Here is a 27,351-nt window from a genome sequence, read left to right on the forward strand (position 1 = left end):
GCTAACAGAATCAGTCAGAATATAAACAACAAACTCACTAAGACGCCTCTCTGCTCTTTATGTCGCTCTCAAATTAATCTGTGACTAAATAACCATGATATTTGCACTGTTATATATTGAAGCGTCGGTTTTCTCATCCAGATAAAAGAGCATTGAGAAATGAACAGAGAGACACAAACGAGAAGAGGAAGAAAGAGAGAGAACCTCCTCGTGGATCTTCTTCAGGAAGGCGATCTCCCCGCAGCGTCTCGATGCGTCTCTCCAGGTCCAGACGAGCCAGAGTGGCAGCGTCCACATCTGCAGCGGTTTGGTGAATCAGCAAAAAACAAGTAGAGCAAATGTTCAGAGGTCAAAACATTTCGTGATTTAGTGAAAACTGAGAGAAGAGTTTTAAAGATCATTCTTGACTTTCAAGATTTGGTCAAACCCAAGGAATCCCAAAACTCAAAAAGTTTATCCTGTGTTCTCATCATACAACTCATTCAACAAATACAGTATGACTGCAGTACTTGTATATAATATATAATAAAGCATGAAGGACTCACCGCCCTGAAAGCAGCCAAGTTATTTTCTGCTTCCTCTTTTTGGAGAATCTCTTCCTGAAGTCTGGAGGAGACAAGAGACAACAAAAGAGTGAGGAAAGCTCTAATGTTTAATTTTGAAGATGATTTTTTTCATATTTATCTATAAACGTTGAGCTTGTTAAATACATTTCCTGCAAATCGTATTAAAATGCAGTAATTCCTCTGGAATTTAACAACTTAATGTGCTCAAAACTTCCCTGTTTCACTATAATTGTTAGCAAATTGCATTTTTGTGACCAAAAGTAGACGTAAAAATACAGTTTCTTATCCTAAACTCACATAACAGTGCAAGAGACATGGCTTCATAATCTCAGAGGTACAAAATGATTTGTCGTACACATCTGAGCTGAAATATGGAAGTTTAAAAGCCAAGTAATCCCCGATGTTATTGCAATCCTCTCGTACAGATGTTCGTTTTATTTTATTAAGCAAGAAAATCGTCTTTTAAAGTGAAGAAGAATGAGATGAAAGAGTGAAGTCTGCGACAGCGATAAAGGGAGATAAAGGCTCCAGTTATATTTTTTATTCTAAGTGAAACAGACTAAATCCCTGTGAGGATGTTCCACTTTAATATTTAACTTGCGCTGTATCTGCACTTGAGAGAGAAAGGACAGATATTGGAGATCCTGCAAATATGTGGGAGCTCTTTCCTCTCCTTTTATAGAAGCCTGCAGTGTAAACACGCTGTGGGGTGTGTTGGTGTGTGTGTGTGTGGTGTGTGGTGTGTGTGTTGTGGGTGTGTGTGGTGTTGTGTGTGTGTGTGTGTGCTGAGCTCAGACACACACACATAAGTCATCCATATTTTTATAGTCGAACATCACAGATAATATTCCAGATTAGAAACAGACTCGGCAGTGGCATTTCTGTTTTTGGACTTCAACAACAGTGGTGAAACATGTCAGCTCTCCTGTGATTTACAGAGTTTCAGTGAAGAAACTGCTGCCAGCTGCAGCTGCTGTTAGCTCATTTTTGTTAGCGGGGTGTGTTAGTGTGTACCACAGGAGTTTTTGGGGTGGTTGGAGGATGTTGACGGGAACAGTGTTGGAAAGGTGAAGAAGAGGACGCTGACAGAGGAAGCTAAGACGAGAAATGAGAGAGTGACAGAGCAAGAAGCGCGGACAAGAGTAAATCTGGGACTGACTTTTAGTGATTGGTGAGAGCTTGGTGAAATAAAAGGCTGAAAGACAGACGCCGAACTTTAACTCTTTAAATGCTAGTTTGATTACTGTTTGTTATTTATGGAAAAACACACAAACAATAAAGAGTTTATTTCTCTTTTTCAATCAATACATCAAATAATCAATTTCAAGGGTTTAAATCCCCCAAAATAAGTTTATTTATAATTATTGTAATATTCATAATATTTTTAATATTTTTTTAATTCTTAAGTTTTTTGAAAGTGGACACTTTTGTCCTTAATGACTTAAGACGGTAGTAAATTTCTTTTACAGTGTTCTAAAAATCTAAAATGAATTTCCAAAATTTGTCAAGAGAGAGAAAAAAAAGTGCCATATGCACTAAAGCAGCCCAAATGATGGCCACATAAAGAGGACAAAAATGTAGGAGAAAAACAGATTATTAAACATAACAACATTCTTCAAGCCACCAAAATAATAACCCCCTTTTTTTTGCATTCAGTCCCCCAAAGAACCTTAAACATCACAAAAACAAAAAAATGATTTTCTCAACGTATCAGAGCTGGTAGACAAGTTTAAATAAACTTCTTGTCCCTTTTTGTGATGTTAGTCAGAGACGTCAACAGCTTCGGTTCAAACTCAAACTGCATAAAATAGTCTTAGAAACGTTGATTGTTGGCTTTTTTTCCCACAAAAAACAGAACTTAGGAGCTTGAAAATAATGAATATATCCAAATATCTGTTGTTATATAAGCTTAAATGTATTAAAGCAAATAATGATGATGTCAGAAACTCTGTTGTGGTCCTTTAAGAACGCTCATCAGGGTTCCTGTAACCACAACAAACAGACTCACTCATCTCCCACACGGCTGGTTAAATGGAGCAGGTGTGATATTACACACATGTGTGTGCATCATCACGTCCATTCATCCACCTCCCGTCAGTCAGCGTCATGGAGATATTTACTGATTCGCTCGACACACACACACCTTTTCTTAAAGCAACACACACGCCGTCATGCCCCTCCCACCTGAGTTTCAGCTTGTCCAGGTCGTCGGCCAGGTTGTCCCGCTCCACCTCTATGCGTGACCTCTGATTGGTCAGGATCTCTATCTGCCTCCTCAGCTCGTTCATCTCCTCCTCGTACAGGTCGGCGATGCGGGTCGGCTCGCGGCCACGCAGCCGCTCCACCTCCACCGACAGCACCTGGTTCTGCTGCTCCAGGAAGCGGACCTTCTCGATGTAGCTGGCGAAGCGGTCGTTCAGGTGCTGCAGCTCGGCCTTCTCATTGGTCCGCGTGGTGATGAACTCCTGGTTGATGGCGTCGGCCAGGCTGAAGTCCAGCGTCTCGCCCATGCCAGCGTAGGAGCGCCCGACGGAGGCCCGGGAAGCTGATAGGGGCTTACCATAGTAGCTGGAAGAGACCCGGTAGGCCGGCGTCGAGCTGGTCCGGGTCACCTCGTAGACCCTGGAGGAGACGCGGCCTCCACCACCACCGCTGCCATGGCCCAGCATCGAACGGTTGAGGGAGGGCGAGGCGTAGGTGCCGTGGCCGAAGTGACGGCGGTAGGAGGAGGCGGTCTGGGCGGAGGAGCTGTAGGAGGCCATGTTGGAGGACAAGGAGAGCCTGGTGACGGCTGCAGCAGAAGAGAGCTCTGAGGGAGAACTTACTGCCTCTGGCTATTTGTAGTTACCCCCTCCCTTGCTTTTTACCCCCTCCTCCCTGTAAACTGCCCTCCCTGTGTCTCTATATGTCTTCCTACCTCCTCTTCTTCTCCATCTACCCCGTCGTCTTCTCTTTCTCCTCCTCCCTCAATTTTCAGTCTCCATCTTTCTCATGTTTTCCTAGTGTTGGAAAAATGTTATTATCCTTTTATGCTTTCAGTATTTTTCCATTTTGACATGACGTAGTATGACCCTGCAGGGGCGTAAGATGATCTATCTTAAAAGTCTGATGGCGTCCTGAAGGTTATTGAATAATTTTCTTAACACCTAACATCAGATCAGCCCAACAGTGACAGTAAGCATTGGATAAGGATGAAACAAACTGTGAGAAATTGTAACTTTAAAGGCAAAAATGATCCCAATCAGACTAAAAATGGCTTTTGTTGCTTCTCGTCTCTGTTGTGCAGCAACAGTCTCGACAACCAAAAGCCAAAACAGTGCAGAGTGTTTTAATGTTGGATTTTACAGCTTTGGAAAATGATCGAGGTATTTGATCGGCATATTTGCTGTTGCAGTCACTGATGGTATCAAGAAGAAGAAGTAGGTTTCCGAAGAACTCAAAATCTGTGGCGCTACCTGTAACGACACCTACCTGTCAGTCAAAGCGTCCACAATCTTAATCCTGCATAACTTTAAGCCTTAATATAATGTGAACAGGTGAGTTGTATATAAATTCACCCTCAGTACAGTTGTCATGAACGGGGAAATTAGCTACAGAGACCAAAACTGTTTTTTGTACCAGGCTGTAAACATGTTTATTTCTGCTGTGAAACATGGGGACTTATGGAGACTGACTCACTTCTGGAGCCAGCCTCAAGTGGCCGTTTGAGGAACTGCAGATTTTGACACTTCTGCATTGTTCACGATCAGTAAACACATACAAAGGTTGTTTTGAAAGGCCCTATTTAGTCCAGAAAACCTGTTGAGTCACACTGTGTCATGAGAAAATCCCCGTCTGCTCCTGTGATCTCACGACATAACGATGTGAGGATGCAAAGACGGACGGTGGCTTTCAAACCTCGGCGACGTCCTCACATGGTGAGGAGGTGCAGGTTGTTAGTGACGGCGCCCGTGGGGGAAGAGCTTTGTCTAACCTGCCTTAAAAAGGAAAACTATCCCATCCCGAGAGACGGGAGGCGCTCCCAGAGCAGGAGAAAGCCCACGATCCCAAACAATTTGTGCCATTCATGATCAATAGAAACAGTGAAGTGGATTTAAAGGGACGGTTCCCTCTGCCAGCAGACATGCTGGAGTCATATTTAAACACTTTGTTGCACAGCTGAAGAAGGTTTTTGAACTTTAAAAGCAAATTTTATTGTTCTGAGAGTAGAAGTGACTCCAGCAAGCCTTTGTTTGGTGATCTTATTAAAACATTTTAAAGCTTAAAGTCCGTGTAAAGTCAGAATAAATGTGTTCTGAGTTTGTTAGACATATAGAAGATAGAAGATGAGTTCAGAAAATGAACATGACTAACTTTGAAGGACTCTGAGCTGTGATGAATTCATCTCTATCTCTCTGCGGCCTCCGCGTGTCATCGAGCCACCCTTTAAGGACCGCCCACAAAAATCCTATCAAGCTCCAAATACGATGCATCCTACAATTCCCATAATGCAACCAACAACACCTAACACAGGCTGTCTGGTATACAGTACGGTATTTTAAAGGGGAATTCACAGGGAGTGTGGCAATATTAGTTAGTATTTGTTGTTTTTGCTGACATCTTCTTGCTGCAGTGATGTAAAAGTGTAATCCGACTGGATGTGGTGAGAGGTGCAACAGACTTCAAGCTTTCAACTGGAGAGAACGCAGACTAGGCTACTTGAAATATCAACAAGTGGTGCCAACTCAAACGTTATTTCTGTCAAGAATCCTTCTGGTCTCTTCTTTCAGATCCAGAATAAACATTTAAGTGTTGATTTTACTTCACCTGTGTCTGTAGATTTCACCAAAAGTTACCATATCATATTATAACCACAGAACAGCAGCAGTGTATTTACACAAATTCCTGTATGTTCAACAGTCCCACTGGTGCTCCTCTAATGGAGCCTGATGCTCTCACATCTATTAATAGAGCCTGAACAGTGTGTGTGTGTGTGTGTGTGTGTGTGTGTGTGTGTGTTCCCCTGGGCTTCCTCAAGAGCAGGCGTGATGCTGTGAGCCGACAGCTGATATAAACATCATCGTTTTCTGACTCCCCTACGCTCAGTCTCCCCCTCCTCACCCCCTCCCTCGTCATTCAGGACTATATAAGGCCGGTTCCTGTGGTGATACAGTGATAGATGGCTGCAGGGGGGAGGATAGAGAGTAAACTTATGAGTGAGTGGAGCAAGGTGGACCCTAACCCGCCCATGTTGGTTGTCCGGTCTCTTCTGCCTCCCTCTGGATCGTTGGTGGACCTGAAGTGGACCAAAAGACACCTGGTTGCTTAGACCTTATGGAGACTGACTCACTTCTGGAGCCAACAGAATTGCAATTTGTTGGCTTCACTTCCACAGCCACGGAGGTTGCCACTTGTTGGATATACTATATGTTGAAAATTAGGTAATGCTCGGTTCAATTACATTTGAAAGTCTAGAAGAAGTGCACTATTAAATCAGTCCTGTGTGCATGCTCCTTGGGCCCCACAATGTGGAACTATATGTGGAAGATCTGGGTAATTTTATACCTGGAAATCAAATTTCTTTGGCTTGATGCACCACTGAGCAGCTTCCATACAGAGTTACAAGTGGCAGTTACAAGTATATTTGCAAGTGTAGCAATTCAAAGAAAAACTCTAGTCAGAACAGTCAGTTAACCTCAGTAAGAAGAAACGTTTTCTTCCCCAAATGATGGCATCACGAGCTGGAAATAGCCATAGCTATGATTTCAGAAACAATAATAAGACAAATCTTTATAATTTAAGACAGATTAAGGTGAAAAAACATGTGTAAGCCTGCAAGTTCTCAAATTAGTGATGTGTCGGTGACGAACGAGTTGGTTCAAAGAGCCCGACTCCCTAAAAACAACCGAACTTCCCATCACTAGCTCAAATGTATATGTTGTAATAAGTGGCAGTTACAAGTATATTTGCAATTCAAAGAAAAGCTCCAGTCAGGACAGTCAGTTTTTAGGGCTGCTAAGCTTCCTTCAGACTCTGCATTTCTTTAATGTACTGACATGTTAACCTCAGTAAGAAGCAACGTCTCTTTCCCAAATGATGGCATCCCGAGCTGGAAATAGCCATAGCTATGATTTCAGAAACAATAATAAGACAAATCTTTATAATTTCAGACAGATTAAGGTGAAAAAACAACATGTGTAAGCCTGCAAATTCTCAAATTAGTTATGTGTCGGTGACGAACGAGCTGGTTCAAAGAGCCTGACTCCCTAAAAAGAACCAAACTTCCCATCACTAGCTCAAATGTATATGTTGTAACAAGTGGCAGTTACAAGTATATTTGCAATTCAAAGAAAAACTCTAGTCAGGACATTCAGTTTTTAGGGCTGCTAAGCTTCCTTCAGTCTCTGCATTTCTTTAATGTACTGGCATGTTAACCTCAGTAAGAAGCAACTTTCTTCCTCAAATGATGGCAAATAACTAGAAAATAACATATCATAACCATAGCTGTGATTTCAGAAACAATAATAAGACAAATCTTTATAATTTAAGACAGACTAAGGCCTGCAAATTCTCAAATTAGTGATGTGACGATCTGGTTCAAAGAGCCCGACTCCCTAAAAAGAACCGAACTTCCCATCACTCGCTCAAATTACGTGTTGTAGTTGCACCGCCTGGCCGCTGGGTGTCGCTGTGTGTCGCTGTGTGTCGCTGTGGCTGCTCTCGCTCTTCGCCGCTGTCAGCTGATCCCTCCTCCTGTCCCCGTCGTTACTGTCTCATCATCTTCAGACTTTTTGTGCAAAGTGCAAATTAATGCAGGTGAGTGCCATAAAAATGATCAGTGTCGCTGCGGCATGTGGAGGTGCTGCTCCCTCACTGACACCTGCTTTGACTCGCACAGGAAGAGGAGCGCAGAAGAAGAAGCAGCAGCAGCAGGGGGTTACCTAGCAGAGGTTGGCTAAGTGTAGTGCGCCCATTATCGGACGAGACTGACTTTTTACGAATTTATTAAAAAGTTTAAGCTCAGTTTGTCGCTTTAGGAGTTTATTATTATTATTTATCCGCTTGTTAGTCCAGAAGTTTCTGTTTATATCCAACAGAAGGCAGACAGAGGCTGAAATCTCGCTTGTCCGATATTGGAACCAGGGTGGCTGATCATTTTTTGTTTTGTTTTGTTTGTTTCTGTCAGTCGCTGATCATGAAGAGCTCCAAAGAGGCCGTGCACGCTGCAGCCAGAGAGTTCCTGCAGTTTGTCAACAGAGGAGTGTCTCCCTATCACGGTAAACTCAGGATCTGTCCTTTAAATCCTTTTAAAGCATTAAAAAAATGCTCATTTGCATATGTAAATAAGGGTGAAAGTCACATTTTGCATTATGCATTTATAACAGTTATTAACAGTATAAATAATTCTGGTATTTGGTTTTGCAGATGTGGCAGAAAAAGTTTATTTTATAGATTAAATTAAACAAAATATGTAAAATATTAAAGCTGCAAGCAGCGACGGTCGAAATGTGTAATAATATCCGTCTTAATAATATCAGTCTTTATAATATCGGTCTTAATAACCACAAGAAGTTCAGCTCTGAGGAAGTGTATGATAGCCCAACACTTCAGCCCAAAAGTCAATCAGCACTGTTGACTTTGACGCGCCGTCACGGCCACGCCCTCTGATCAAAAGTTGTGATTTTGATAACTCTTCATTGTCGAGGCCTTGAGAACACACACGCCAAGTTTCAAACACATCGGGTAAAATCCCCTAGGAGGAGTTCGTTCAAATGCAACCCCTGGAAATGACCCCAAAAACACAAAAAGTCCAAATTTGACACTAATTGGACGCCGTACGCTTCGCTGTAGCCCGGGTCACCAAGAGACTTTTTTGTGTGTCTCGGTATGTTACATACTCCCTCCAAATTTCGTACATGTGGATGAAACCGTGGCGAGGGGCCCCTCCGAAAACATACATGTATATAGAGCCATTTTTGTACGTCCATGTGCAAGACCCCCAAAAAGGGGGGATAGGCAAATTTTCATGAGTTTTCGAGTACACAGCGTGCCGTGCTCGGGCCCTAAATATGACTATGACTTGACTTGAACGCATCACAAGAGTCAGGATTTTTTCTAACGGACACACAATGACACCTCAGACGAGCCGCTGGTTGATCATAAACTCAGCATTAACCTGCAGCCGGCTGGAATTTGACACAAAGTTATCTGTGTGAGGACGAAGACGTGGCGGCGTGAACAGGTCGTGGCGGCGTGCAGGTGAACGAGGCGACTTTGAGCCTGAGATAAGATTAGGAAGAGTCTCTGCAGATGGAAAAACATCTTCATGTTTCATAACGTCTCTGATCGTTGTACTGTGACCTCTGACCTCCCACAGAGCGTGCAATAAAAATTAAACTTGATTTGTGTGTGAATTTGTTAATATGTGACAACAAGCGAACTTAAACCGGATCCACCTCACACTCTCTGGCAACGTTGAGACTTCATAAAAACAAAATAATTAACAATAAGACATTTTATCTGTGGTTCTTTAAATGTGCCTAAAAGATTTGAGTCAAAATAGAAAATATAGAATAAAAGTTACATGGATAAAAAATAAAAATGCATCTTGATGGTGAATTAAATCAAATTTTATGACACGAAGATGAAAATATGTTGCTGGAAGAGGATAAATGACAAAAATAAGTAAAAAATAAAAGTTTATGTCATGTAGGTTGTAAAATATAAGTAAAAAGCATGAATATTTATAAAAATTTTGCATCTTTATGCGTGTTTTAAATGGATATTTCTGGTATTTTATGGACCTCAGACAGTCTTGGAGTCAGTAACAAGATCAAATTCCTTTATTGCCTCTCAGCAGCTTCGAAGAAGAATCACTCTGACTTTTAGAAAACCCGATAAATGTCAGCGCACGGCCGAACAGTGAACAGAAACGCCGTCGTTCATCTCTCCTTTTCGTTTTTTTCATCCTGCAGTTGTTGACGAATGCAGACGGCGTCTGTTGGAGGCCGGCTTCATCGAGCTGAAGGAGACGGAGCAGTGGGACATCAAGCCGTCCTCCAAGGTCAGTCCTTGTACTTTAAAAATCTGCAGATGAATGAACGTTTAGAAAGGAACGGGCCTGAACATGTTTGCTCTCTTCAGTACTTTGTGACCAGGAACTACTCCAGCCTCATCGCCTTCGCTGTGGGCGGACGCTACCTTCCTGGAAATGGCTTCTCCATGATCGGAGCGCACACAGACAGCCCCTGCCTCAGGGTGAGAGCCCGTCTTCACATTCCTTACATCCCGGGAAAAGCTCGCGTCACAGCGCGTTTGTGTTTCAGGTGAAGCCGCGGTCTAAGAGGACGAAGCAGGGCTGTCTGCAGGTCGGGGTGGAGTGCTACGGCGGCGGCATCTGGAACACCTGGTTCGACCGCGACCTGACCATCGCCGGCCGCGTCATGGTCAAGGTACAAGGATCGTCGTTGACGTCTGGACTTGTTTGTCTTCATCTGCTTCATCTGTGTGTGTGTGTGTGTGTGTTGTCGTCCTCCAGAAGGACAGCAAGCTGGTTCAGCGGCTCATCCACGTGCCCAGACCTCTGCTCAGGATCCCCCACCTCGCCATCCACCTGCAGAGGGACATCAACGACTCCTTCGGCCCCAACAAGGAGAACCACCTGTCAGTAACGGACGCACAGAATGTTCTCAGAGACGTTTGTGGCAAATCGGTGACGTGTTTTTTTTATGTGTGTCTCTCAGCGTGCCCATCATCGCCACCGCCGTCCAGGAGGAGCTGGAGACGGGCTCGGTGTCAGCCGCGGACGCCGCCTGTGCCACCAACACGGTAAAAACAAACACATCAGACCGATTTCTATCAGCTTCAGCAATACAAACAGAGAAAGATGTCGTGTTGTGTCGTGTCTCCTCCTCAGGCGGAGAAACACCACCCGGCGCTGGTGAAGGTGCTGTGTTCAGAGCTCGGCGTCGAGCCCGAAGCTCTGCTGGACTTTGAGCTGTGTCTGACCGACACTCAGCCGGCGGTGAGTAAAGTCAATGTACAATCAAAACAAGAGTGTTTTAGCCAGGTTTGATAAAGACTTTATTTATCGCCACCGATCGACGTTTCGTCTATGTTTGAATCATATTCCATCTGTCCGTCATGTGCTGCTGCCTCTCGTCTCCCTGCAGGCGCTGGGAGGTGTGTACGAAGAGTTCATCTACTCTCCTCGTCTGGACAACCTCCACAGCTGCTACTGCGCCCTGCAGGTGACTGATCACACTGACTTCTGTTTTTCTTGTCTGAGTCTTTTCTTGAGGACGTCTGTGGTCTCACGTCTTTCTCCCTCGTCTGACATGTGTCGTCTCAGGGACTGATGGAGTCCTGCTCAGGCGACTCTCTGGCCAAAGATCCCAACGTACGCATGATCACGCTGTACGACAACGAAGAGGTGAGATCCAGCCTGTGACTTAGACTGCTGTCAAGTCATGTCACCATCACCAATCGGCTGATTTTCATGAGCCAACGTCTGACCCGAGGGGAGAGTTGAGACAAAGCCTAAAAAAAAGAGATGTTTACACTTGCTGCAGTTGAAATATTGTATCTCTGGGATCAGATGACATCCAGGAATCGAGTGAGACTAAGCAAGTAAAGCGAGGAGACGCTGCTTTCCAAGCTTTGCCTGAGGGGACGCTCCCAGCATCGCACTTTGGAAACATGATTTATGAAACATTTGCTGCCTTTCTCGCTTTTATTTGCTCATGGACTGATTTATATTTGGGGTTTGGACTGTTTTAAGATGTATTTTTTAAAGAAATGTGTCCAAATTCTTTGATATTTTCTGGTTTCTTCAGTCCTCTCTGATGAGAAACTGAATTTATCTTCAGGTTGTGGACAAAAAAAGATCTTTGAGGACGAGTTTAGGAAACATTGAGCAACGTTTTATCGACCAAACAACCAAAAATGATTGACAGATTAATTAATAATGAGTTTCATTTATGTATTTTGTGTGTGTGTGTCCTGCAGGTGGGATCAGAGAGCGCTCAGGGAGCTCAGTCCAACCTGACGGAGCTCATCCTCAGCCGCCTGTCCTCCTCCGCCTCCAACCTCACCGCCTTCCAACAGGCGGCGCCGCTCTCCTTCATGATCAGCGCCGACATGGCGCACGCCGTGCATCCCAACTACCAGTCAGTGTCCACACACACACACACACACACACACACACACACAAACACAAACACACACACACACATTGTAGCGTTCGTTCTCGTTCGTTCAACTCGATTTTCCTCTCAGGGAGAAGCACGAGGAGAACCATCGCCCGGCTTTCCACAAGGTGAACAGATTTGTCCGTCGCTGTAAAAAAGTCAAAGTGATGTCAGGCGATTGATAATAACCGCTCACCTGTATCCAATCATCCAATCAGGGCCCGGTGATCAAGTTCAACAGCAACCAGCGCTACGCCACGACGGCCGTCACCGCCTCCGTCGTCAGAGAGGTCGCCAGCAAAGTCGGGGTGCCTCTGCAGGTACTGTGTGTGTGTGTGTGTGTGTGTGTGTGTGTGTGTGTGTGTGATTACGGATGAATTGTTTGCAGACGGAGGCTCAGCAGCTCACACAGATCTCCTAGCAACGTGGCGAGCTGCTGGACGACGAGAGAGGAAAAGAGAAGAATTCACGTGTGAGGGGACAAAAACAAGCAACACACGAGGAAAGACTGTAAAGACGGTCATGAAGACTTTAATACTCATCAGATCTGATGTTTAGTCATGAAGAGACTAGAAGAGGGGCAGAAATCTGTATGAAATATGCACGTAAACACACAAATCACCTGCTGATAAAAAGGTGAAGCCGATTATTATGTTGATAATAATCGCTAAAATCGATTAAATCTCGTCTACGTTCCTGCACGAGACGCAGCAGAATCACTGACAAAGACAAAAAAAGGATTAAAGATAATCGAGGAGGCGCTGTGGGGAGTGTGTATAAAGACTGTTTCTTCCTCCCGCAGGATGTCATGGTCCGTAACGACAGCCCCTGTGGAACCACCATCGGACCCATCCTCGCCGCCCGCCTCGGCATCCCCGTGGTGGACATCGGCGGCCCGCAGCTCTCCATGCACTCCATCCGAGAGATGTGCTGCACCTCCAGCGTCCTGCAGAGCACCACCCTCTTCAAGGTCTGTGAAACAAGCACACCTCCTTCTCTCTCAGGACGTTTGAATTCATTTATAAATGTTATCTCGAGCTCAGATTGTCCTCAAAGAGAGTCGACAAGTCACGATTAAACTTCATAAAGTCGCTGAGAGCTGCAGCGATTCGTCAGTTCATCTATTGAATTAATCTGCGACTATTCTGATAACTGATTAACAGTTTTGAGTCGTTTCTTTAAGGGAAAATGGACAAATTCTTTGATTTCAGCTTCTCAAATGTGAAAAATTTCGTCCTCTACGACATTGATGGAGCATTTCTGAACTCCTCCGTTCATCTACGACCCCGTTTTCTCCTCTCATCCCTTCATCCCTCCTAGAGCGCATCGTCTTGGTTCACCTTTATCCAAATCCATATCCCTGTTCTCTCTGATTTCAGCCTGTCAGATATGAATCATTTCTGGTTTCTTTAGTCCTCTGTCGGTATCTGTGGACGTCACATTGGACCTCTGCTCAACATTTTATGTGCAAAAAACCTGAATCAGTCAGTTGAGAAAACATTGTGTGCACGTTGGTGTATGTTTTGGAAACACAGCTACCTTCTTCCTGCCGCCTGGTATTTCCTGTCACTTGTGCATCACACACGTTTCGTCTTTGACTCATTCGGGATTTAAATATTCAGCATTTGTCTCGGTCCAGATGAGTCACCGGTTCTTTGCTCAAGCCTTGATTGTTTTTGTTTTTTCTCTTCCTCCTGCAGGCTTTCTTCGAGTTCTTCCCCTCGGTGAGGAGCTCGCTGGTCCTCGACTAGAACCTGAAGAGTCACAGCTGATGGAAAACGAGAGATCTCACAGATCCTCTCTTCATGAATGATTTTCTCAGTTGTACTCGCTGTAATTTCACCTCTCCCAAAGAAGAAAATGACATAAAGATACACATTAAAATCTTTCTTATGACATGAAATTGTTTAGATAATAATAAAATACTTTAAAGTATTCCTGATATCCTTGTTTTATTTAATTATTATTTGAATAAGAACACTGTCAGGAGCCAGATGTGCCAGGTGTTTCTGTGTCAGGTGTTTTCATACTTTTTATTAACCAATTTCTGATAGAAAGTGGTGGATACATTTATCAGGGAGCTGGTTTGTGACAGAAATCATCAAATATCAAAACAAGAACGCCGCAGTAAATACTTAAGACGTGTCAGAAGAGTTGATAAAACACTGAAATTTGTGTTTTTGAGCAACTAAGCAAGATGTAAAATGAAAGTTCACAACAATAAACTTAATAAATAACAAACATGCAGCAAATTCTAAATTACTGTCCACCTGGAAACTAAAAGTTGCAGCTGTGATGATACAAACAGGTGTAAAAGTCATCAAAGATCATATTTATATTGAGGTGTGCCGGTGTCGTGCCAGAACAGGAGCTGGACAGAGAAGGCGTGTGGGCATAAAGACAGAGACAAGCTCAAACTGAATAAATAAGATTTATCTGGTGACCCTGTGGAGGGACCTGACCCAGAGGTTGGGAAACATGAATTGTAATCGAGTACATTCTCCTTCCACCGCTGACATTATTCCAGTTTAAGCGCTGGAGCAGTGAGGAGCTCAGGACTCAGGGGCGCCTCCTGGTTTTCCAACCAATCCGCCTCTCTCTCTCTCTCACACACACACACACACACACACACACACACACGCTCACACACTTCCTCTCCATCAGCAGCAGCAGCAGCAGCCTCTCCTCAGACATGGAGAGCTGGTAGACGCGCAGCAGCAGCGGCCGCTCTCCCCTCCTCCGCTCCGGTGGCTGTTGGATGTACCATGAGGTCTCCGCGGCTCTGGGCAGCTCTGTGCCTCCTCCTCACCGCCTCCTGCCGGCTCTGCGCGGCCTCCCGACACGGTAAGACGCCTCCAATCTCTTGATCCAGCACTGATGGAGACGGATTCACTTCCCCGTTAATGAACTCGCTGCATCCAGGCGGCAGGGCGGCGCGTAAATCACGACTTCCCCGATGACAAGCCCCTGGTGCCCGGGCTCCTGTGGTGGCTGCTGTGCTTAGCAGCGAGTTTGGAGCACTTTATGACTTTTTAAAAATATATTATAATAAATCTGCAGCTTTTTGTTGCATTTCTCTAAAATATCCTTGCACAAAATGTTGCCTTTAAGTTCCTCCCATGTTTGCTTAAAATAAAAGAGAACAGTGAGTTTTATTTTGGTGGAACGTTCATGATGGATGGAGCGTTAAAGATCAATCCTTCATCTTAGATATGTTGCATTTCCAGCTCTGCCTCTGATCTGTTTACACCGCTGTTTGAATTGCGTCACTGACGCTGATGCTCTGATGCTCTGATGCTCTGATGTGTCTGGCTGCAGGAATGAATCATTTCGTTCGCACAGTCTGCAACCACAACAACAAACACACAGAAGGATGGAGAGAGATGGAGAGGTTTGGTTTGTTGTGGTTGAGCCTGTGTAGAGCCAATATGTGAAATGGTGACTTGTGTCTCAGTCATTCGTACGTCTGTTCTCACACTGTGTAACTTTGTGCTCCGGGTACGTAACGCTTTACGGCACTGAGTCACACACACCACCAACTATTTCACAGATTTTGGAGAAACTGGATATTTTATGGAGAAAATGTTTTCTAGTTTGATGTCCTCCGGCTGCTCCGCCTCTGTGATTTACAGAGTTTCCTAAAGGACAGTGAAGTAACCAACTGTAGCTGCTGTTAGCTACTGTTGGCTCAGTCTGTTAGTCGGGCTGCCCGGATGGTGCCACCGGGAAGAAGAGGAGGTTTGGGGAGTGGAGCCGGAGTTGTGCCAAATGGGTAATACATAGAGCACTGGTGTTGTGCCAGAACAGGAGCTAGGCAAGCGGGCTCAGCAGCCTCTAAGGATGGAGTCGAAGAGACGGAACGTTGACGGAGGAAGTTAAGGCGAGGAAAAGAGTCCGGAAATCGAATGAGCAACATGTCGCTCTACCACCTGAGCCACGTCCACGCGATAAAAAAACTAATTTAATTAAAAACGCGACCGTCGATTACAGTCAATATTCAAACCTTTAGGTCAAAAGACGATGGCAGACGAGTGAACCCGACCTCGTAACTCCCAAAAAACAACTTGCTTGATATTTTTGTAGGTTAGACTGAACTCCTAACTAAGCTTCAGTATTTCCTTCACACACGTTTAAACTCTTCTCCCAGGTTTATGTTGAGTAATGAATAAAAACACACTCATTTTCCTCACATTACGCGCTCGGCTGCTGCCTGTTTTATTGGAGAATATGAGCAAGAAATACAAGGTGACATAAGTCTTTGGATCTTTACTAGATATCCCAATGAGGAAGGTTATAGTGATATCACTGAATGTTACAACGCCATTAAAACCTCGATATCCTGAGAGGAACGTTTCATTAAACTGCGGTTCAGGAGCGCCGTGCATTCACAGTGAGTTTGTTTTAGGATAAAGGATCTGACACTGATCTGGGTGGAGGTCTTGTTGTTTACACACTCCAGCAGCTGATAAAATGATGCATAATAAGAGCGAAAGCCAATCAGTGATGATCTTAGATAGCTGTTAGATCACATCTGAGAAAAAATAAAACAAGATTTTTGTCTCTAAATTGCAACCGAGAGCTCCGTAATTAAAATCCCTGCAGGAATATCACAGCAACATTAAAGCTGTGACTCATGGCTGACCTCTCGGCTCCGTCTGCTCGCAGTTACTACAATGGCTTCCTGTCTCTGTGATGCACTAAACGCCGGGCAGTGTTTCAGCACCACGGACGGCCACGTCCACGAATCAGCTGTTTGTTCTGTAAATATCGTGTAAATCTGGAGTTTTATCGTACGTTCAAGGTACTGCTGTGATATTTTACACAGATTTGAAGAGCTTTACATTAGAAATAGTGAAAGTGACTGTCTACTTTTCATAGTTTATTTAAAAATGATCAATTAGTTGATTGAATAGATGATCAACTGCCTCCCAAATGTGTCTAATCCAAGTCTGTGGAGGTTTGTAGTCGATGCAGGTCCAGATGGGGGTGTCCAAACAAGCTTTATACCGGTGCCGGTTTAATATTCTTCATACAGGTGTCTTCCTATAGTCAACTGTTTGACCTAAATGGTGAATTATGTGCAAAAAATGCATGAAATCTGAAATTTCCACATAGTTATGTGTCTTAAAATGAAGATAATGGACTACTACAGTCCTGGTCTGGAACAGTACGCTCTGTTCGTAGTTTAAAAGGCTTCAGCGTTATTTAACACAACAATATGTTCGTAGTTTAAAAGGCTTCAGCGTTATTTAACACAACAATACAACTTAAAAATCTAATATAAATATATAAATTGAAAGATCTACGGAGGAGAAATATCTGTGAGAGGCAGAAACCTCGAGCAAAACCTGACTCACGGTGGACGGACGTCTGCCAATGATCAGCCCGAATTATAAACTCTGTCGAAGAGGAACGTCTTAAATGTGGGCCTCCATTTTAAACTCCTGACTTTAGGCTTTATGTGGCCGGGTGCCAGAGTACATCAGTGAAATCTTAGCTCCAATAAAGTCCTCTCAGATCTGATGGATTAGTCCAGGTTCAAATCAAAGGCAGCTCTCAGACATCCTGTCTGTGGCTCCAAGCCCATTGGTTCCTACTGACGACGTAAATGACGTAAAAGGTGCAGTAATCTCCTAAAACAGCAACTGCATTTGTTGGGGACTATTTTCAGCAGCGGATTAGTCCACATATGTGGCAGCAGGGTGGTGCTAATAGAGGAAGAAGATTTATCAGGCTGACATTACTTCAGTTTGTTGTTGGTTTGCTTAGAAGAAGAAGAAGAAGAGACACGGCGAGTGATCAGGTTAAAGGTTAACTGAGCCGAGGAGGGTTATAACCTCGCTGCCCCTGCTGCCGCTCCGCGACACCGTGCAGGGTTTATTCTGCTGCATCCCGGCTGACTCATTCCACCTTTAATATCTCCTGTCAGCCGGCAGACCGAGCTCACACTCAAACACAGCAGCGGCCACAAATGCCAGCAGCACCATTATGAAAATGACGGTGGATTCAATCTGGCGGGTAGTTAATGGACGATAAAAGCGAGACGCGGAGACACAGATGATGATGGAGGCTGGAGTTCAGTTTCTGAGCTGATGATGAGTCATGTAAAAGCCATGTTAGACCAACAGTGGACCCGGATACATAGACTCCTTAAAGACACAGTCCTTTCTTTAGCTTTAGTGTCGATGCAGTGTGATCCCTCTGTGGTAAAGATGGGCGTATGTTCAAAATCTCTCAAGCAAGGTCAACAACACGCCTGCCAGCTCCTGTTCTGGCACGACACCCCTTAAAACCTCTTCCTCGGGCTAACAAACTGAGCTAACAGCGACTACGGTTGGCAGCAGTTTACTTCACTGTCCATCGGGAAAGATTCGTAAAAAAATTGGTATTTTTTGTGACGTAGCGCACCCCCAGTTTCAGTTTCCTCCATCAGTGCCCCCTTCTCTGTCGTTATGTTCATACGCCTTCTTGTCCAGCTCCTGTTCTGGCACGACATCGGCTCCAATCCCTGCATTCTCTCATGCCCTGTGACTTAAAGAAATTAAAGAAATACTACGATGATACAAAAGATGAAGAGATATTACATGAAAGTATCATGACAGCAGTTAGATTCACTGTTTGTAGTATCGAGTGTTGAAGACCTGACCAAGAGGCCAAAATCCATGGTGTTGGATGCATGTTTGCATATTTATAACAACCGGTTTTGCTTTGAGCATCATCGCTAATGCTTCAAAACCACTCCTGAATGTTGTTGTAGCCAGTGAAAGGAAAAGGCTGATTTATTTGAAACGTTGTTGCGGCCTTGAGAGAGAGAGGATGAAAAACAACAAAGCCAAATAGAAAACGACCTGTGTGTGTGTGTATATGATTTACAGTGAAACCAACATTTAAAATGATGTAAGCTTAAAGGCTCGGGCTGAACACAAAATGGAGCCGGTGCTGTACGTAACCTGTATGTGATGGAGGGACGAGCCAGGCGGTGGCTACACTTTCTTTTATTAGTTTAAGTCTCAGAAAGACGAAAAGCTGGAGGAGTTTCCCCTGAGGAGCATAAAGGCCTTCTGCAGGCTGAAACCACCTCTGAGCTGAGTTATTTTCATCGTTTCAACTTATTTCTGTTTCTATGACTGCAAATAAATCTGCTCTGCCACAAACAATCTCCAACGTAATGGTCACTTTTGTCTGTAAACGAGGCTCTAAGTCGTTTCTAAAATAAAGTTTGATGCTTTTTCTTCTCGAGATAAATGGATTGTTGATGCTCACCAAGCTGACAGACTTCAGGACTCAGTTATGTACAGAAATAACTTGAAAGTACGGAGACTTATGAAGTGTTAAAACGGGAAGATCAGAGAGCTTTTGCTGCATCCGCCATGTAACTGAGGATGCTGGGTGTTTGTGGCACAACTGCAAATTTGCAAATTGGTAAGAATACACCAAGAATCAATCATGAAACCTCTTTTGCATCGTTTCATGCCATAAACTTTATGCAGACAGGTGAACTTTGTCGTATAACGGTCAAACTCGTATATTTCCCATCAAGAAAAGCCTCTTAAACTCTTTAAAAACGCTCTTAGATTAGCTGGAAAATGCTTCGTCACAGAGCCGACATGATGATGATCTGAAAGGCCATGATGCACTGCAAGCCAACTGTATATAAAGAAGTTTAAATGAGCTGAACCTTAAACATCTACTGCAGTAAAAATGCAACATGAACATTGTTTGCATCTATCAGCCTGCTCATTAGTTACTCAATTACACTGACGCTTTCTTCTAATGAATCGGTAATGTGTGTTAGAAGAGGTGACGGATGACAATGATGAACGGTCTGCAGGAAGGTGAGATCTTGTAGAGGCAGACAGCCGAGGAGGGAGGACAGGGACGGAGAGATAACGAGGGAAGGAGGGGATGCGTGGGCGGAGGAGAGAGGACAGAGCAGAGATTAGTCATCATGTGGAGTTTGGATGGAGGGGGGGCGGCGGACGGGCGGATGGATGGATGGAGGATCTCTCTGTACTATGTTTAGCAGCGCCCTCAGCTCTGTTGTTTAATGGAGATTCCCTCTCTGATAGCTGCTGCGCGGGCACTTTGTTTGTGTCATCGCGTAGTCGATAATCCGACTGACTTAGATTTCAGGTGAAAGAGGAAAAAAAAGCAGAGCGAGACGGATGAAAGAGAGGAAAACACCTCCACCTAAATCCTGTCAACCTATTTCTGTCTGTAACTCTCCTCTGTGCTGTTACAGGATGTCACTAATTCAGGTGAGGCAGGAGAAACACTGTACTCATCTCTTAACACATTCATAAATGATGCCTGGTTGCTCAAACAAGCCTCCCACCTGTCAATCAAAGCGTCCACACTCTTAATCCTGCATAACTTTAAGCCTTAATATAATGTGAACAGGTGAGTTGTATATAAATTCACCCTCAGTACAGTTGTCACAAACTGGGAAATTAGCTACAGAGACCAAAACTGTTTTTTGTACCAGGCTGTAAACATGTTTATTTCTGCTGTGAAACATGGGGACTTATGGAGACTGACTTACTTCTGGAGCCAGCCTCAAGTGGACGTTTGAGGAACTGCAGTTTTCGGGCACTTGGCTTCATTTCCCAGCTCTTTTTGATGATTATATTTCAACATGTACAAACACAATGACAGTGTGTCAGCTGTAGATGAAGATTAATATTTTCTTTCCTTTGTCCCCGTCTAAATTAGTGATGTCACAGCACCCCTAACGAGCGCTCTGACATCACCCTTTAACACAGAACAGAGTGGAAACAATGATCGTGCAGGTAGTACTGTGGTGGATAAGGTGTGTTTTCTTAAGTTATCGCAGGATGCATGAATAATACACAGCGTTGTATAAATCCTTAATGAAAAGGCAACGCAAACAGGCATAAATAAACAGAACAGAGACGAGCGGCTTCACATCTGCTGCTGTTTACTGCCTCGCAACAGATTAGGACCTGGGAAAAGGTCAATGTAATACACACACACACACACACACACACACACACACACACACACACACACACACACACATAGTATATTCCCATCACTTAGCAACAAAAGCTTGATGTCCAGTGTAGCTACCTGCTCTGGTTGAGGTTCCCTAACCCATTTCTGTCATCGTGTCCTTTAATAAATTGAATCTGTACGTCATTTTAGAGAGTTTTAAAAGGTTTAATCTGACAAAGATGTGTTGAAAAATGGAATAAAATAATAAAAAACATATTCAGTGATACCCTAACCCTCATTAACGTTACCATAAAGGTTATGTTCAACGCATTTCTAGGGACTCTGGTTGTTTTTGGTGAGCTCGCAGCTTTAATTCTTGCTCTACTTGAATTCATTCTTCTGTATTTGTTTATTTGCAGGTTGTTTGTTCGAAAGGAAGATCTGTCCAAGAGATCAGCTGTGCAACGATGGTGAGTTTTACCTGTTACACCACGTTCTTCACATGTAAAATGATCCTGCATGCATGTGTTGAATTCACCGAAGCAGCCACACACACACAGAATATTATTTATCATGCCGTGACCATATAAAGCTTGATCCGATGGGCCGGAGGACGTTCATTACTTCCACATAAGCGCTCAGCTTTGATGTGGCGTCTTCCTCGCGGCGGATTCTGCTGAAGGAAAGCAAAAAATCCACAGACAGCTTTGATAGAAACAAGACGGACAGCGGTGCTTTGAGCTGAATGCTGATAAGGAATGAAGGTAAACAGGGATGTCTTTGGTTTAGTACGTCTTTGGACCGACTACAGTAAGAACCATCATCTGGAGAACATTGATCATGACACCAACATCAACAGCCAACATGGTCGACTGACCTTATCAGCTTCCATGTTGTGCATCAATGATTGTCCCATAGAGAAAGACTCTGGTGTGACCACAGACGACCACAACGTTGGTTCATGGACTACCATTTGGGATTTATGCTGTCGCTGGAAGTAAACATATTTAGAAAGAAAGGTAGCCACGCCCTAAAGCATACCTGGCTTTGTCGTCTATTTTACTCAAAATGGGACCATAAATTATAAACTTAACATGGAAGAAGACTTTAAACTAGATAATGAGCCCATAAACTCACGAGGAAACTGTTTACTGAGGTTAGAAGTTGGCTCATTTCCCTTATAGGACTCAATTACAGTCAGACTTTTCACAGTACTCTGATTGGGGGCTTTTGGTGGCTCATGTTAACACTAACGCTGGTAAACTTTAGATTGCTGTAAATGACATTAATGAACTTTATGACGTATCTCTACTTGTATTTAATTTCTCGTGTTTACTGTTATCCCATAGGCTCTCTTTATTTAAAGGTCCAGTTCACCCAAGTTACCAAAATAAGTCTGTTTTTCTTTAGTTCACAGAGTAAATCAGAGTACAGAAAGAGTTTATTAGTTTAGAAAAATTGGAAAAAGTTAAATAATAAACAATAAAATGGAGCTGAGTGGAATTAAATCTGGGCTGTTTAAAGCTTAAAGAATGACATCTGAAGTCAAAAAAGCCTAAATAAACGTCTTGTATTTTCCACCTCTATGGATTTAGTTTTTATTTGGACTTTTATTGGGAAAGGTGAAAAACTGCATGAACTGGCCCTTTAAAACCCAACTATTAAATCTATTATAATCTATAAAACATGATGTTTTAAGCACACGGATACGTTCTTCCACCGCGTAGGAAGCTCATATTTACCGTACCCTGAATGCAGCGTGACGAGAAACCAAATCAGCCAATAGCGAGCAATCCCAGCGGGCCCCGGCTGCAGCGGCACGCTTCAGGACCCTGTGACTTGTCTCCTGTCCATCATCAACAGTCAGGGGCCGGTTCGCCGTCACGGCTCAGCCTGTCCTTACCGGCGCTGCCCATAATCCCTCAGTCGGTTTCCAGCTTCCTTCCTGTCTGTTCAAACATGGTTAGGCTGTCATTACAAGAGCGTGCACGTGTGTGAGCGTGCACCTGTGTGTCCCAGCATTCAGAGGCAGCTGAATTATTGATGGCGGTGTGTTTCTCCTTAAGGATGCCTTGTTTCCTGTTTCCAAAGAACATTTAGAGAACATTCGTAGAGAGGTCTCACAACGTTTGTGTTTTGCTGATGAGTGTGTGTGAAAAAAAGGCATTTTAAATCCTGAAGCATCTGTAATCTGTGCTGTCGTCGTGTACTTTAGAAGAACAAATTAGATTCAAGATTGTGTCCTATAATCAGAAATAAACGTGTAAAATCCATTAAATTCCAGACTTCACTCAGAAAACGAGGCATCGTAAACATCTGTAATCTGGAATATTTGAGTAAATTATATTTAATTCCAAAAATTTGCTATTTTTTTTGTATTTTAACAGCTGTAGTCTGGAATATTTACATTAAATTAGATATAAATGATTTTATCTGTGATAAAAACTCATAAATACATTCCAGCAACAAGACAAGTGTCTATAATCTGCTTTTCTGGGAATTTTGAATATTAAATTTGATATTTTGGGATTTAAACATCTGGAATCTGGAATTACTGCTTTAAAATAGATGTAAATAATGCCTTTTTGTGTTTTCACACTTCCAGATTTTCAATTGAATTTACATTTAAGTTTTGTCATGCGACGACTATACACTATAACAGATTACAGAGATTTCAAGCTACAAAACTACCTGTTTTGTGCCTTTAAACATCTAAACCTTGAGAATAAAAACTAGTTTGTACATCTTTAATCTGTGATAAAATGAATACGTAAGACTGCATTGATCAAAAAACCCATTTAGTTTCTTTACACAGCTGTCATATGTAATCTGTTCTCTCTGAAGATGTAATGTGTTGTCGTCATACCTGTGTGTGTGTGTGTGTGGGTGTGTGTGTGTGTGTGTGTGTGAGATTCATCACATCGGCAGAAAGAAAGACGACAAGAGAGCGAGGGATCGAAAAAGTGAACGAAACAATAGAGAGGAAGAGCGAGAGTGCACCGTAAACAAGGTCTCCCTCCGTCAGACGCTCTCAGCCAATCGTAGCTCGTCCTGGCTGTCTCTATGACAACAGTGACATCACTTGCCTGACGACCGTGTGTCTCCCTCGTGTGTGTGTGTGTGTGTGTGTTAGTTTTGATGAGCGATGGAGGGAGACAGGGGTGATGACTCACCACGGCCCACGCACACGTGTGTGTGTGTGTGTGAAGTTGAGTGTGTATTTGCTTGTTTATGTGTTTTTGTACACGTTTACTGTTTGTGTACATGTGTGTAAATGTACACTGTGTTTGTTTTGCTTGTGAGTGCTTGTAGGCTCTCACGTTTGTACATTATATTCATGTTCATGTGTGTCCTGGTGGACACACGTGTGATTTTCTTTGTTTGTCGAGCTGCTATTTTGATCAGAAAGGAGAATTTGATCCTTTTCAGTCGATGTGGGTTAAAAGGACCAGTCCCAAATTATTACTCACCTCCTGTACTTAGGCCTGAGAAGGTGAACCCAGCAAGTATCTGATATTAAAAAGGCAAATATCAGTGTTAAAAACTGTAATAAAGAGCTAAATAAACCATCCAATGCATTAATTATGCAATATCGTGTGCTTGAAGCTGGCGTAGCACCCTCTGAGCATCCACAGGGGACACCACCAGCACCGCTCCCCAGGCCAGTTGAAGGTTCGGGCCATCTCCTCCTCACTTAGACCTCCCTCCTTGTGCAGCCAGGAGAACACCGGAGGGATGCTCCACCGAGAGGCATCTGAGTCACGGGGAAAGAGAGTGCACAAACTTTTCACCTCGTTGCCTAAATGCAAACGCAGCTTCCTCCAGAGAGACGCCGCCTTTCCAGGTTTATCTGCTCATGCTGTGCCCGAAGCGTCCGTGTGCTTTCAACTCACCCAAGTCGACTGCCAGCTCCTGGGGCAGCACCCGCGGGATGTTCTCCAGCAGCCCGCCGCCTGTGATGTGAGCGTAGGCTTTGACAGCGCCGCTACGAAGGACCGGCAGCAGCAGACAGCTGTAGATCTTTGTCGGCGTCAGCAGAACCTCTCCTGGAAGCCCTAAACACAAGTTACAGTCGAGAGTTGCGTGTAAACGATGATGTACAGCCCCGAGGGAGACTTAACGACGGTCTGTCCCGACTTCCCAAAAGGAGCCGGGGAGCTGTAGCCGAGCTCGGCCCGCTCCAGGACTTTGCGGACCAGGCTGAAGCCGTTGCTATGAACCCCAGAGGAGGCCACTCCGATCAGCATGTCCCCCTCGGCGATGTCCCCCAGCCTGGGCAGCAGGGCTCCACGCTCCACTGCTCCGACGCAGAACCCGGCCAGATCATACTCACCTGGGGCGTAGACGCCCGGCATCTCTGCTGTCTCACCGCCTGGACACGGACATCGAGAAAGGGAGTCAAGATCACAGCAGGTAACACAGGATCTCGTTTGGACGTCTCTTCTCTCACCGAGCAGAGCGCAGCCGGTCATCTCGTGGCCACGTCCACGTCCAGCCTGCCGCAGGAGAAATAGTCGAGGAAGAAGAGCGGCTCGGCGCCCTGAGCCAGCACGTCGTTCACACACGTGGCCACCAGGTCCTGACCGAGGCCGCCGTCCTAGGACTTATTACAGCCGACGATGAGAGGGACTACAGGACAGAGGTGCAACATCTTGTGTCATGGTGCGACAGCAACAACCTGGCCCTGAACATCAAAAAGACAAAAGAAATGATAGTGGACTTTTGCAGAAACCGTCCCATAAACCACAGACCCCTCTCCATTGGTTCAGAGGTGGTGGAGAGGGTCAGCAGTTATAAATTCCTGGGGGTGACCATGGCAGAGGACCTGTCCTGGGGCAGTCACATTGCCTCAGCAGTCAGGAAGGCTCAACAGCGTCTCTTTTTCCTAAGGAAGTTAAAGAGCTACTACATCTCCAGACCACTGCTAGTGAACTTTTACAACAGTGCCATCAGCAGCGTTCTGGTGTATGGGTTCCTGGCGTGGTTTTCAAGCTCCTCCAAAGCAGACCAGCAGGCACTCCAGCGTGTGGTTAAAACTGCAGGGAAAATCACTGGGATGTCTCTCCCAGAGATCAGTACCATCTACACCACATGCTGTCTACGAAGAGGACAAAAAATCCTGCATGACTGCCACCATCCTGCCAATCATCTGTTCAGGTAGAAGATACAGGTCCATTCAGACCCGGACTAAAAGGCTGTCCAACAGCCTATACCCCAGTGCAATAAGACTGTTAAACTCACAAGGCTGCTAGGATAACTGCTTGTTCATATTATGGTATCTTGGAGCTATTTATTTATTTTCAGTATGGGGATGGGGAGCCTGTCTGTTTATGCATGGGGATCTGGGGGGCGGGAAGCACAAATGTCACTTTATCTGGTCACTTTGCACTTTAAGAAGAAGAAGAAGAAGAAGATATACTTTATTTATCCCTCAATGGGGAAATTCTTTTTTCACTCAATTTTTATTTATTTATTTTTTTGACATGCATTTTAACCCAGACACACACATGCAGTACAAGGGCTCATAGACATGCAAACGTGGAGAGAGATGGTGGAGTGATGGGCAGCCGGCTGGACCAGCGCCCAGTGAGCGGTTGTGGGGGATCGGTGCCTTGCTCAAGGGCACCTCGGCAGTGCCCAGGAGGTGAACTGGCACCTCTCCAGCTACCAGTCCACCTTCCATATTTTTGGTCCATGTGGGACTTGAACCGGCCACCCTCCGGTTCCCAAGCCAAGTCCCCATGGACTGAGCTACTGCCGCCCATTAAGGGGAACTGGAGAGGGGGGCACTGGCACTTCTAACTAACTATCTAACTACTGCTCTGTGTTGTGCTCCACACACAATTTCATTGCCTTTGGACAATGAAAATAAACTCTTGAATTGAATTGAATTGAATTCCTCTCCCTCGAGAAGCTCTTCAACCACCACCGGGGATCTGTTCGTATCTATGTATGTATGTTTATATGATTGTATGTTGATATGAATGTATGTAAGTTCATATGTATGTATGAATGTATGTATGTTGATATGTATGAATGTCTGTATGTTCGTATGTATGTTCATATGAATGTATGTATGTTCGTATGAATGTATGTTCGTATGAATGTATGTATGTATGTATGTATGTATGTATGTATGTATGTATGTATATTCATATGTATGTGTGTATGTATGTTCATATGTATGTATGAATGTATGTATGTTGATATGTATGAATGTATGTATGTTCATATGTATGTTCATATAAATGTATGTATGTTCATAAGTATGTATGTATGTTTATGTATGTATGTATGTATGTATGTATGTATGTATGTATGTATGTATGTATGTTCATATGTATGTATGTTCACATGAATGTATGTATGTATGTTCATATGTATGTATGTTCGTATGTATGTTCATATGAATGTATGTATGTTCGTATGAATGTATCTTCGTATGTATGTATGTATGTATGTATGTATGTATGTATGTCTGTATGTATGTTCATAAGTATGTATGTTCATATGAATGTATGTATGTTCATTTGAATGTATGTATGTATGTTCATATGAATGTCTGTATGTTTATATGAATGTATGCATGTTCATATGAATGTATGCATGTTCATATGAATGTATGCATGCATGCATGTATGTATGTATGTATGTATGTATGT

The 27,351-nt window shown here is 43.9% G+C and overlaps 2 protein-coding genes across 5 annotated transcripts in view; one reads left to right on the plus strand and one right to left on the minus strand.

Moving 5' to 3' along the window:
- Nucleotides 1–3,389, minus strand: part of desmb (desmin b) — a 10,498-nt gene extending 7,109 nt beyond the window's left edge. For both annotated transcript variants that reach the window (XM_019258299.2, XM_010750309.3), the window contains exons 1-2: nucleotides 2,751–3,389; nucleotides 546–606 (exon numbers count right to left, since the gene is read on the minus strand). In XM_019258299.2, the coding sequence (XP_019113844.2) occupies nucleotides 546–606; nucleotides 2,751–3,328 (639 nt within the window). In that variant the 5' untranslated portion in view covers nucleotides 3,329–3,389. The remainder of the gene's footprint in view (nucleotides 1–545; nucleotides 607–2,750) is intronic.
- Nucleotides 3,390–7,219: 3,830 nt separating this feature from the next.
- dnpep (aspartyl aminopeptidase) lies at nucleotides 7,220–23,614 on the plus strand. 3 transcript variants are annotated; one of them, XM_010750310.3, is made up of 15 exons: nucleotides 7,220–7,361; nucleotides 7,732–7,822; nucleotides 9,521–9,609; nucleotides 9,690–9,803; nucleotides 9,872–9,997; nucleotides 10,084–10,208; nucleotides 10,289–10,373; nucleotides 10,462–10,569; nucleotides 10,718–10,795; nucleotides 10,897–10,977; nucleotides 11,553–11,713; nucleotides 11,823–11,862; nucleotides 11,953–12,054; nucleotides 12,537–12,704; nucleotides 13,435–13,485. In XM_010750310.3, exons 1-15 carry the CDS (start codon nucleotides 7,356–7,358, stop codon nucleotides 13,483–13,485), a joined length of 1,425 nt encoding a protein of 474 aa, XP_010748612.3. In that variant the 5' UTR covers nucleotides 7,220–7,355. The 3 variants fall into 3 exon arrangements, with proteins under 3 accessions (XP_010748612.3, XP_027147300.1, XP_027147301.1); XM_027291499.1 differs by lacking the exon at nucleotides 7,220–7,361 and adding an exon at nucleotides 7,370–7,495 and having other exon boundaries at nucleotides 13,435–13,676; XM_027291500.1 differs by lacking the exons at nucleotides 7,220–7,361; nucleotides 12,537–12,704; nucleotides 13,435–13,485 and adding exons at nucleotides 7,370–7,495; nucleotides 23,576–23,614 and having other exon boundaries at nucleotides 11,953–12,099.
- Nucleotides 23,615–27,351: the final 3,737 nt, after the last annotated feature.

The sequence above is a fragment of the Larimichthys crocea genome, chromosome XIX (genome assembly GCF_000972845.2).
Source record: "Larimichthys crocea isolate SSNF chromosome XIX, L_crocea_2.0, whole genome shotgun sequence".
NCBI classification, from domain to species: Eukaryota; Metazoa; Chordata; class Actinopteri; family Sciaenidae; genus Larimichthys; species Larimichthys crocea.

What these genes read in the sequence shown, in the direction of transcription:
- dnpep (XM_027291499.1), top strand. Translation starts at nt 7,397, where the DNA reads ATGTGGAGGTGCTGCTCCCTCACTGACACCTGCTTTGACTCGCACAGG. An exon ending in CAGACAGCCCCTGCCTCAGG is followed by an intron (nt 9,804 to 9,871) that starts GTGAGAGCCCGT and finishes TTTGTGTTTCAG; the next exon opens with GTGAAGCCGCGGTCTAAGAG. An exon ending in CGCTGTACGACAACGAAGAG is followed by an intron (nt 10,978 to 11,552) that starts GTGAGATCCAGC and finishes TGTGTCCTGCAG; the next exon opens with GTGGGATCAGAGAGCGCTCA.